At 32.7% G+C, this 12,902-nt stretch overlaps 1 protein-coding gene across 1 annotated transcript; it reads right to left on the bottom strand.

Moving 5' to 3' along the window:
* Positions 1–6,636: 6,636 nt before the first annotated feature.
* On the bottom strand, positions 6,637–8,608 carry LOC142220148 (odorant receptor 2a-like). Its single transcript, XM_075289120.1, has 4 exons — positions 8,472–8,608; positions 7,317–7,999; positions 6,885–7,251; positions 6,637–6,819 (listed from the first exon to the last, which is right to left on the bottom strand). The coding sequence occupies exons 1-4, from the start codon at positions 8,556–8,558 to the stop codon at positions 6,769–6,771; spliced, it is 1,188 nt and encodes a 395-aa protein (XP_075145235.1). The 5' UTR covers positions 8,559–8,608; the 3' UTR covers positions 6,637–6,768.
* Between the last annotated feature and the right edge of the window lie 4,294 nt (positions 8,609–12,902).

The raw sequence follows: 12,902 nt of genomic DNA on the forward strand, positions 1-12,902 counted from the left end.
TTATCCAGTAACTATTTGCACATTCAATATTTCAGCTGTTAAAACAATAATGTTTATCGTAGTTGCCGAACATGTATATTGTACTGGTACTTTGTTTGCTATCAATAACCAACTGGCAACGTATGCTATGGTTTGCAAGATTTTACTGGGGAAAAAAGCTCTATCAAAAACTTGTAATTTCTCATAACTGTCAAATGTAGTCTCTCCGGCTCTCTTTTGCTGGCTTTTTGGTGTAAACGAAGGACTTCCAGTAAAATTTTGTGATAATTAGCAAAAATTATCGGGTTCTTGAACGGAGCTAATAAAATATTTGTAATTCATTCTGATTGTTACAATGCCATGGAAGAGCCATGAGGGAGCTATTGGCGGCAATTGCAACGAATTGTATCAAGTATTTTACAACACCTTTTTTCACGATTACTTTTTTCTAATAATCCATTATAAATAATATATGCTTTGTGAAAAGTTGCTTTGGGATATTCCCCATCAAGTTTTAATTTTATACTGTTTACTACTGATTTGTTTTCGATTGTAGCGGCTAAACTCGAAATTAATATCCACCTTTAAATTCAAATCATTTAACAGTAAAATACTCATATTCGTATACAAGCGATAATATGTAGCATATCATTAGGCGCCACAAGTCACTGAGGATGCCTAGATAAATTTGTTAAAGAAATAACAATATGCCTAATATTAGGCTTGTTTGGGTAAAAGAGCAGAATCAAAAAAGATGCAATAAATTAGATTTATAAAATTGAAATAAGGGTACAAATCTAATTTATGTATTTTGCATTTTCAGGTGTATTAACAAAGCTACGAACGAAATGATTATGTTTTCAAAAAATATCAGCCAATATAAAGTAAAATAATTAAAAACAAGTAAGGAAAGTCTAAAGTCGGGCGGGGCCGACTATACTATACCCTGCACCAATTTGTAGATCTACATTTTCGATACCATATCACATCCGTCAAATGTGTTGGGTACTATATATAAAGGTTTTAAGTCGGCAAATGCACTAGGGTGGAACACAATGTTAGTAAAAAATATGGGAAACATTTAAATCTGAAGCAATTTTCAGGAAACTTCGCAAAAGTTTATTTATGATTTATCGCTCGATATATATGTATTAGAAGTTTGGGAAAATTAGAGTCATTTTTACAACTTTTCGACTAAGCAGTGGCGATTTTACAAGGAAGATGTTGGTATTTTGACCATTTTTGTCGAAATCAGAAAAACATATATATGGGAGCTATATCTAAATCTGAACCGATTTCAACCAAACTTGGGACGCATAGCTACAATCATAATTCTGTTCCCTGTGCAAAATTTCAACCAAATCGGAGTAAAAAATTGACCTCTGTGGTGATCTTAGTGTAAATTGGGCGAACGATATATATGGGAGCTATATCTAAATCTGAACCGATTGCAATAAAATTTGGCACACTTGAGTACACTACTAATTGTACTCCTAGTGCAAAATTTCAACCAAATTGGGGTAAAACTCTGGCTTCTGGGACCATATTAGTCCATATCGGGCGAAAGATATATATGGGAGCTATATCTACCGTTTTCTCCAAAATCAATAGGGTTCTATTCTGAGCCAAAACACATACTTGTGCCAAATTTGAAGTCAATTGGACTAAAACTGCGACCTAGACTTTGCTTATATCGACTCAGGAGCCCACCCTGAGCATTTTTGCCAAAGACACCATATGTCTATCCCGTCTCCTTCTGGGTGTTGCAAACATATGCACTAACTTATTATACCCTGTTCCACAGTGTGGCGCAGGGTATAAAAACATAAATCAAGGATTGAACATCCTCAAAATAAATCTTGAACTCAATTAATTTAAATGTCTTCCGAAATTTGTCCAAGATCATACTCGTAACGGTAACCGCATGTGCAAACGGAAGTGACCTCTTAGTATTCTTTTTATGGAAATGCAGTATGATCACCCATGATGATACATAGACTAAATCCGTATCTCATTGCTGCTGTTTGAAAAACGATTGGTGACTAATAAATTTTAACGATGACAAAATATTTGGATTAATTAACGCCTAATTAATTTATATGATAGATAAATGTATTCACCAGATATGTTTATGGGTATTGTATAGACATGTCAATGGCTGTAATGGAAAGTTTATGAATATTCATTAATCTTGCTGTTCATTTAAATCATAATCTTATACCAGTTTAGTGGTTAGGCTAAATTGTTAAACTTTGAACATTTTCACAATAAAGTGGGTATTTCGTGTAGAATGGCCTACTACCGAACTGAATGATGTATCAGGTTTTTTAGAAGCCATCTAAATGTACTAAAATCTTTTCCCAAATGTTTTTTTTTTTGGCATGGAAATATGTAAACCCATGCATAAGCTTGGCGCCAAATAATTTACAAAATAGTTAAAATATTCGCATAACTTAACCATTGGAATGTGTGAATCTAATCAGACGAACAATACAAACAAGGAAGATCTTTATTGGGGTAAAAGGTGAATGAAATATTAGAACTCAAGTCAGCAGAAAGAACAGTCATTGAGAAAGAGAGAGAGAGAGAGAAAGATTCTTAATTTATATGCACATAAATAAATTCTGGAGAAAATTATTGTTTTGAAGATCAACCTAAGAATTTCACATTTTAAACTTTTTTGACTTTATGACGAACTTAAAAATTCAGCATTCTAGAAGTTTAGTTTTTATTTTCACTCCTATATTTAAGATTTTTTTAAAATGTACCAACAAAATGTTGAGGATAATAATAATCTTCTACAAAAATTTATCTGGGAATGTTGAATAAAGTTATACTATAAAATTTTAATATTAAATTGAAAGTCGTATTGTGAAATAAGCAAGTAATAACTCTTCTCACTAAGAAACTCTAGACAAAGAAAAGTAACTTTCCTACGGAACAATATTTTAGACAATTCCCCTATCTCTTTAACTAATCCCAATCGATTGACTTTAATCTTTTCTATTTGATTTTACAAAAAGAGCCAGCTAAACTTTCACTACATTTGTTTACATTCTACACTGAAAAAATATTGTTTTCAGTTAAAAGAATTTCTTGTCCCTAAACTACGAATGTGAGACTTGCTTACTATAGAAGAAGCATTTCTCTGAAACCATATTATTTTCAATGAATACATTCCGTCCTTATCCATCTTGAAAATGTCCCTATCCGACTTTAAATTAAAGAAATTTCTATTGAAATTACTTAAATTTTTCCTCAAAAAAATTGGGAGCAATTCTTCGAATCGTCGTTAAATTCGAGGAGTTTTTTGGAACTGCACGTAGAGAAGGAATATGTTCACCCTAAACATGTTTCAATAGCAAAATGTAATTTTTGGACGGTGAGCATGGAACATGTTTTCCCGGCAAACATATACATGCAGTGTTACCGTTGGAAATTTTGAAAAAGTCGCATATTAAAAAAAAGTCGCATAAAAAAGTCGCTTGCTTGCATTACAAAAAATATTCTATAAAACAATAAAGGAACAGTCCCTTTAACATAAAGAGATATTTTGCCAACTTATTGTAACATAAAATCCATTAAAACGTACACTTGCAAGAGAGTAAAAATGGATTTTTTTCTCTTTGCTAAAATTAGAAGAGATGTACGCGAACGCCATCCAGTACCAATTTGCCATCAGCAAATTTAAAGCTTTTAAATCGATTAAAATAATAAAAATATTTATTTTTTATACTACTTTTCTAATTGACTATGTGAAATTTATTACACGTACGATTTGTTTATGATAAACTCTTGCAAATTTTTACTGGCAAAAATCCCTAGCAAAAACTTGCAACTTCTCTATTTCTCAAATGTCACATTTGATCTCTCTCTCTCTCTCTGGCTCTATTTTGCTGGCTTTTTGGCGTAAACGAAGGACTTCTAGTAAAAATTTGTGTTAATTATCAAAAATTATTATATTTTATTATATTAGGTTAGGTATCGTAGGTTAGGTTAGTGTTGCCAGTATTTTTCTGGCTCTTGTCCCCAAATTATGATATTTTCGTCCCCAAAAATCCCCAATTTACATTTAAATTCCTCACAAAAATACCCAATACAAGTAAAAAAACATATATTTTAAAGTAGTAACATTGTGTGGAAATTGTAGTTTTTTTCATTGTTTTGTAGATTGGTAGAAGTTTTGACGTTTTAGTAGATTTTGCAAAGAGGTACTTCATTTTCTATAGACATAAACTTCTGACAAAATTTTCTATATCGAAATAAAATTTTGAGAAAATGTTCTATACACGCAAAAAAATAATTCTTTCCTCACAAACAAAATTTTAGACAAACAAAGTTCGTTTCTAATTTGCTTTTCGCCGTAAGGAAGTTTATTTGGAAGAAAAGTATATACTGTTTGTGATAAACGTTTAGAGTAAACCAGGATGTAAAAATAATTTCATAAAGACTAACTCAAAAACAATATTTTCTGGCTAATTGAATTTTCCCTCACATCTTTCTCACATCCACGAGGTTTTTTAGTTCTTAGCGCCTTTTTCTGTAATACAAACAATGCAGAAGAAATTATACGATTTTATAATTTTTTAAAATTTTACCTTTCGCCTGGACGGAGAATCGAACCGCGGACCATGCAATTTGTAAGCCATCACACTATCCACTGAGCTACGTAGCTGTATTGTCATCAATAGATAATTAACCATATAAGTTATATTAATATAGCATAGCATATATGTAATAGCATATAATTATTATATTTTTTTATAATTTTTATTGGATTCTAACGCTTATCGGAAACGTCTGATCTCAAATATTTTCCAAAATTCACAATTTTTTCAGATTGGATATAGCATTTTTTTTTTCGACAAAATTTAAATGATTTGTGCCATTTTATGAATTCTTACACTGTTTTTAACCTATTTGAAACAAAAAAAGTTACAATTACCCATTAAAAGTATGAAAAAAAAACAAGTTATAAAAAATTGAATTAAAAGAACTTCCTGGGTAGTTAAAATAAAGAACATCATTGGGAGAACATCTTCTGGAAGTGCTTTTAAAGTTGTGCCTTTGGAAGAACTTCCAATTTTTTGCTGGGTAGAGATAATTCAAAATTGATCAACTATGATACACTATCTGCCCATTATGAAACTAGGCGATTTAAAAATAATTAATACGACGATTTGATACTTCTCATTTTGAAATTTAAACCCACCCAATTATTATAGTCTTATGTCGAATCCACCAGTTTTATGATTGGAACTACTATTCCCCATAATACTAAAGGGTGATACGATCAAAATTTGGTCAATATAAACTTGACGTATTTCTTTCAATTTTGCATTTAAAAAACCTGAACACCCCTCATTTTGAAGGTGTGTGTGTGTAGAATGTTGCTCCTATTTTGATTTTGGAATTCACTCTTCAGTTGTCAAAATGCCGTCCAAGCAAGAAGAGCAGTGTATCAAAATTTTGCTCGCGCATCGCGAAAATCCGAGCTACTCGCACGCAAAGCTGGCAAAATCACTAAAAGTTGCCAAATCAACTGTTACAAATGTAATTAAAGTGTTTGGGGAACGTTTGCCGACAGCCAGGAAGTCTGGATCGGGGGAAATCGAAAACCGGTAGCCGCTGAGACGACAAAGAGAGTTGCCGGTAGTTTCAAGCGAAACCCTAACCTCTCTCTCCGAGATGCCGCAAATAAGCTGGGTGTATCGTCTACAACCGTGCATCGAGCCAAAAAACGAGCCGGACTATCGACTTACAAGAAGGTAGCAACTCCAAATCGCGATGATAAACAAACTACCACGGCCAAAGCGCGATCCCGGAGGCTGTACACGAAGATGCTGACGAAGTTTAACTGCGTGGTAGTGGACGATGAAATCTACGTCAAAGCCGACTACAAGCAGCTTCCGGGACAGGAGTTTTATACGGCAAAAGGAAGGGGAAAGGTAGCAGATATTTTCAAGCACATAAAACTGTCAAAGTTCGCAAAGAAATATCTGGTTTGGCAAGCCATATGTACCTGTGGCTTGAAAATCAGCATTTTCATAGCTTCCGGGACTGTCAACCAAGAAATTTACGTGAAAGAGTGTTTGAATAAACGTCTGCTGCCTTTCCTGAAGAAACACGGTTGTTCCGTACTGTTTTGGCCGGATTTGGCATCTTGCCATTACGGTAAAAAGGCCATGGAGTGGTACGCCGACAACAAGTGGCAGGTGGTTCCCAAGGACAAGAACCCTCCCAACACGCCAGAGCTCCGCCCAATTGAGAAATACTGGGCTATTGTCAAGCGGAACCTAAAGAAGACCAAAAAACTGCTAAGGACGAGCAGCAGTTCAAGGCAAACTGGCTTTCTGCGGCGAAGAAGGTGGACAAGGTGGCTGTACAAAATCTGATGGCAGGTGTCAAGCGTGAGGCCCGGCAATACGGATTTGGAAAAGCGAAAGCCTAACTGAATATTTTTCCTGAATTTTATACTAATTGAACTTGAAAAAGAAATTTAATTTGATTTTTTAAATAAACGATTTCACCGATTTACACGCGTTTTCCCTTGACCAAATTTTGACCGTATCACCCTTTAAACTGATAACTAAAAAAATAACAGCATTAAAAAAAATTGAGAATACCTTTATTAATTCCATTTCGCCCCATTAATTCTCAAATTTATTTCGTGAATGAATCCGTGCAATTTTTATAATTCTATTTGATATTTAGTTAAATAAAGTGCAGCGCAATACTAGAGAATTAAAAGTTGGTTTAAAGCTACTCCAATGGTATCAATTTATTCAATTATTTGAAACGCATCAGCAGAGTAAAAGCAGAATATGAAAACTTCATAAGCTGAAATGAAAAACAAAAAACTTTTTCAGTTCCAGGATTTTAAAAAGGAAGAATGACTCATAAACCTTCACAAATGTTGGCAAATCTACTGGAAAAAAAGATCCAGCATTTATAAACAAAGTTTTTTGAGTTCGCAATAGGGTGATTATAAGATTACGCTTGAAAGCCGGTGATTGAGTCAACCAACCGCAGGAATAGAATGCATAGGTAAGTTTCCAACTCTGAAAGCTCATCAGTTGTCCAAAGTAGCAAAGCACAAAAACTTCCAATGTTATAGCAACAAAAAATATCACCGACAATATAGTGGCCTCAATACTGGCTGTATCCACTACATAAAGGAAATGTAAACCCACAATGCATTGAATCAAAGCCGAACATATAAATTGGGCCAAGCAAGCCTTCGATATAATACGTTGTATGGTTGAATGGAGTCTATAAATGGAGTCAATGGTTTATATTCTCTAAACAATAGCTGTAATAATCATATTCATACTTACTTGATAATATTTAGATAGTCTTCAATACATCTATTGAATTCTTCCAAATAATCATTTTGTTCTTTAGTGGTTAGCCATAATTTCGGAGTTCCATCTTCTGAGTTGCCCAGAGATTTGATACGTATCTCCAAAGCTTTCATATGGCCCGTGAGAATAATCAAGTATGCCGGAGGATATGAATCATTGGCCACATTTTGCAGAGCCTGAACAATTAGGGCGAACAATTGATAGGTAATGACCAAAGCATACCACATAAAACTATCCTTCCAGTTGACTCCAAACCAAGCCGGATAAAGTAGATAGCGTTCCTCGGCCAAAACTATCTTGATCACACTTAAAATTGTGCCAACGACAAAGAGACGAAGAAAAATTAGAAATGTCTTCTGGGCTGTGTTTATGGCCGATTTGAGAATCCTGATTTCTTCAGGATTCTGAACCCTGGCATCCAATTTTCGGAGAATAATTTTTATTCTATCCAAATCATGACGCACCAAAAACACATTTATAAATTTAACATTGGCCAAAGAATCGCTGAGAGTTATGGTTAAATTTTCACACAGTTGTTGTAAACTCTGGGCCAAGAACACATTTACTATCAAACTCAAAGGGAAGAGTAAAGTAACGAAGCAATTGATAAATATGGCATAGAGTTTATATGTATTGGTATTAACGTTTTTGGGAGCCTTAATACCCATGCCATACCAAACTTTCCAAAGCATACCACATAAAACTATCCTTCCAGTTGACTCCAAACCAAGCCGGATAAAGTAGATAGCGTTCCTCGGCCAAAACTATCTTGATCACACTTAAAATTGTGCCAACGACAAAGAGACGAAGAAAAATTAGAAATGTCTTCTGGGCTGTGTTTATGGCCGATTTGAGAATCCTGATTTCTTCAGGATTCTGAACCCTGGCATCCAATTTTCGGAGAATAATTTTTATTCTATCCAAATCATGACGCACCAAAAACACATTTATAAATTTAACATTGGCCAAAGAATCGCTGAGAGTTATGGTTAAATTTTCACACAGTTGTTGTAAACTCTGGGCCAAGAACACATTTACTATCAAACTCAAAGGGAAGAGTAAAGTAACGAAGCAATTGATAAATATGGCATAGAGTTTATATGTATTGGTATTAACGTTTTTGGGAGCCTTAATACCCATGCCATACCAAACTTTCCATTGATAACGAAAAGCCACATTTGTATTCAATGGTAAATTAAAAGATTTTTGTGACATATTCCGTTGCAACGATTTACACAAAAAGTCCCAATCAAATTACGCTACATTTCTTCTCTGTATTCAAGTATTTATAGGGCTTGATTCCCTTCCTTACAGCAAAAACCATTTGTTCTTTCGAACTTATATAAGGTGTATTTTACATTGAAACTTTTAATGTTTTGGCTAATTAAATTGCAATTCAAGTGGAGGTTAATTGGTAAGAAAGTTTTCATACTAAGATTTATGTAAACAACTAAAAGTTATATATTTCTAAGCTAATTGGAGATGAACACATGTTTTAGTGCATACGATTCCCAAACTAAATATTGTAAAAATGTTGAATGAATACTTTTCTCTATGGTTGTGCACGCATAGAAAATATTGCAAATTCTTAAACCTTAATTGAATTTGAAACAATATTCTATTGAAAATTTCATTAAATCAAATAAATCACTCAAATCTTCAGTTAGATCAATTAATTTTTTGATTGGTGTTATTTTTTGCGATTTGAGAATGTTTTTAATGGAATCAATTAATTTGGTAATTGAAACAAAACAAAGGGTTTTTTTAAAGTATTAAACTTATCGTTTTAATATATGCGACATGAACGATATTAACATAGTAATACAAAGGTCTTAAAATATGTGTAATAATTCAAAGCAGTAGTTCAAGAGAACTGGTGAATATGTGAAAATCCGAAACTGCACTAAGAAGTGTTGACATGCATCCATTCTAGTATGAAATCCGACAATTTGAGAAAGCCGTCCGATCATATTTTGTATACCTAATATTACAACGATGAAAATGTCACCAAACCTTTTCCAATTAAAATTTTACTTAAATATTAGAAAATATTCAATCAAAAATGAAAAGATGATGTACAGTGGTGGTGAAAAAATTACTCAACATGGGAGAAATGATTCTCGTATATAATTTTCATTAGAAATTAGCATATAAGACCAAAATTGAATCACATCAACCAGCCAGATCTTACTAAAGACTATGGAAATGTGGATTGGCCGACACTGAAACATATGTATAGTCAAGTTTGTAAGATGGGTATCTGGCATTTTCTTTTCAATAGCATAATAATACCAAATCCTTAATCTTCATAATCTTAGCTCGCATTTAAAAATTGTAATAATATGTAAAGTAATTGATTTGGACGAAAAAACCAGCCTGCGTTGATATCAGGCTAACATAAAAAATAAAAATTTAATTGTTTCAATAATTTATTTAATTAGCCATAAATCAAAAATCATTTACTGTTAATGAATTATAGCATTATACAATAATTGAATCAATTATTTTTGTGATATATATTTGTTTTTATTTGATATATTTTTTGGGGGTTTTTTGTTGGTCTAAATCTAAAGGGTGGTTAAAATTTCAAGGGCCGATGTTGATTTTGAATAAAACACAAACTATTTAGGAAATTATTGTAATTTTATTTTAAAGGATGGTTAAATTGTAAGGGCCGATGTTGAATGTGAACCACACCTAAACGCCAAGTTTTTTTCCGAATTTTATTTGACACTTATCTATTTCAGACTTACTCAATTTGAACCATGGAGAGATACACAATCCAACAACGTGTTAAATGGATCCAAGAAATGGCAACAGTGGATGATCAATTTTCGAACAAAATCATCTTCAGTGATGAGGCACATTTTCATCTCAGTGGATTCGTCAATAAACAGAATTGCGCATTTGGGCGAATGAGAATCCAAGAGTGATTGTCGAAAAACCAATGCACCCACAAAGAGTGACTGTTTGATGCGGTTTATGGGCTGGCGGCATCATCGGGCCGTATTTTTTCCAAAATGAGGCCGGTCAGGCAGTTACTGTGAATGGTGTTCGCTATCGTGAGATGATAACGAACTTTTTATGGCCCGAATTGGAAGATATGGATGTGGACGATATGTGGTTTCAGCAGGACGGTGCCACTTGCCACACAGCTAAGATTAAAATCATCAGCTAAAGATTATATCTTTTATTTTCGCTTTACTCCTAAAAATTTCAAAAAAAGTGTCCTCAATTTAATTAGAAAATTTTAATATCCAAGATTATAAACCCGCAATGGTTAGCGTGCATACACTCAAAAAAAAAAGTGAACTCTCTATTTCACTAAAGCCAATTTAATTTTAATTTAGTTCATGCAATTATTATGTTTAGAGAAAGTGTCCTTTACTCTAATAATTTTTTGCGTACGTTAAATAAACTAAAAAACGGGAAAAAATTATACACAAATTGTTGGAACAATACTTTGAACGATTTCTAATCGTAGTAGCCATCACTTTTTTTAGACATACTCGTAAGTTTTCCAAAGTGAACAAAATAAAAGGGAATTGAGTTTTTGGATTTAAATCGAAAACATAACACAAACGTAACAATTGGCGACGAGGATTCTGTCGAGTCTACACGATGGCTACTTTAGAAAATATTCTAGCCCAATTGAACAAGAAACGGCAAAACGCCAACAGGATTTAATGGAAATGCTATCGAGAAATTTAAATTCACAAACACAAATTTCTCCAGATACGTCAGTTCCACAGCATCAAGAGGCATTGATGGATATTATTTCCAGGAACATTCAAGAAGGTCCGTTACGAACCTGCAGAAAACTTAACATTTTCAAGTTAGTTTGCACGTTTCGAAGACCATTTTAGCGAGGATGATAATAAAGTATAAAAAAGTGTTGAAAAACATCTACTATTTTTGAACGCTTGTTTACTTTGTAGTCAAGAATACAAAAAGTCAACAAACTCCATTAATTGTATAGAATTTTTTAGAATTATTAAAGCTAAGTTAGGCTTAGTTCAACAAAATGTTCTTTTTGTAAATATACCCAGTTTTAAGTCGAATCACTTAACTATAATGACAAAACGATTGCATCTTCTATGCTAAGCAAAATTCGTATTTTAAGGACATGAAATCTTTGGCCACACGGCAATATTTTTTTCATCGTAACCTAACCTATGGCAATATATATATATATCAAAAAGAAATAACGTTGTGTAAATTATTTGTCCTTAAATTTAGAATCATAGTCTTTCAAATTAAGTCAATTTTTTCAGTGTATGCATTCTTCTCCACTCTTCGGATGAATACTAAATTTCTCTTAGTTCTATAAATATTATTCAGAAAATCAAGCTCAGCGTATTCAAAATTCGATCTATATTTCCATTCTGCGCAAGTGTATGAGTATATTTTTGCGTATATTATTTGCATTTTTATGTGCAAATTCGTGTTAAACGATATATGAATAAAATTTTATAACATCTTCGTAGGTGATTATTAATGATTCAACAGCTTCTACCAATGGTCAATAATGGTCAATATTTATTTTCTTTTCATTTTTTGTTGTATATACGTCGCAACCAAACCAATTTGTTAATAGATACGGGAAAGAACAAAAGGCAAAAAAACGAAGTAAAATATAAATTAGAATACAACGATAAGTTTTAAAATGGATATGGATAAGATTTGACAGGCGAATGACCGACGGTATGTATTAACTTGCCTTTAAACCGGAAGGAAGCTTCAGAAAAATTTCCTCATGAAGCTGGTTTTATAGATCGAACATAATAATCGTGTCCATTTTGGTGACTAATTAACAATAATTGTTTATTAATTGCAATTGTTTTGATGGTCTCAAAAGTACAATTAATAATTGTTATAGCTCAAAACGACATTGATTAATTGCACTCTGAGATTTTTGTTAAATACTTTAAGTTAATGGTTTGTCATAATTTTTACTTTTTTTTTTTACTAAATATAGAATATATCACATGATAAGTTGTGAAATGGACAGATATTTAAAAAAGGTCTAGAATTATATTATATAAAGTTCATATGGACCGGAGATCAAATAGACGATAATTGTATGAAAAAATCATCATCACTTTCACTTTTCTAGATCATTCTTAACCTCTTTTCAAAATTCTTGTTAAATTTTGTCATTCTCAAAATATTTGTTTTTATTTCATAATTTAAAAAATTTGCACTAACTTCCCTCGCCCGAAGCAAATACATTAAACTCAACCGTCTGCAAAATCCACTGCTATGGATTGCCTGTATACACCATCAAATAACCGGCTAATTTGTGATGTTGAATAATACCCTCAGGCTTGGATGAGACAGATGTTGTTAGAGTTTAATTGGTAGTTTTGGTTTCACAATAGTTTTAAAACTATTAGACAATAAAATACACAATAAAATGAGAGATTTGTGCATGGGATTACATAGAATATCCTCAACACTGAAAAAAATATTGACCTAATGGGGAAGATTATGTAACTTAAATTTTAGGATTCGAAATTTATCCAACGTTAAGGACAAAATTCTTTAAAATAATGACAT

This window comes from Haematobia irritans, chromosome 1 (assembly GCF_050003625.1).
Source record: "Haematobia irritans isolate KBUSLIRL chromosome 1, ASM5000362v1, whole genome shotgun sequence".
NCBI lineage: Eukaryota > Metazoa > Arthropoda > Insecta > Diptera > Muscidae > Haematobia > Haematobia irritans.

Bases quoted from the DNA above. Each gene is read 5' to 3' on its own strand.
- LOC142220148 (XM_075289120.1), bottom strand. From the start codon at position 8,558: ATGTCACAAAAATCTTTTAATTTACCATTGAATACAAATGTGGCTTTT. The intron at 7,252-7,316 runs GTAAGTATGAAT...CTCCATTTATAG, and splicing joins GACTATCTAAATATTATCAA to ACTCCATTCAACCATACAAC. The intron at 6,820-6,884 runs GTTTATGAGTCA...TTTTCATTTCAG, and splicing joins ATTTGCCAACATTTGTGAAG to CTTATGAAGTTTTCATATTC.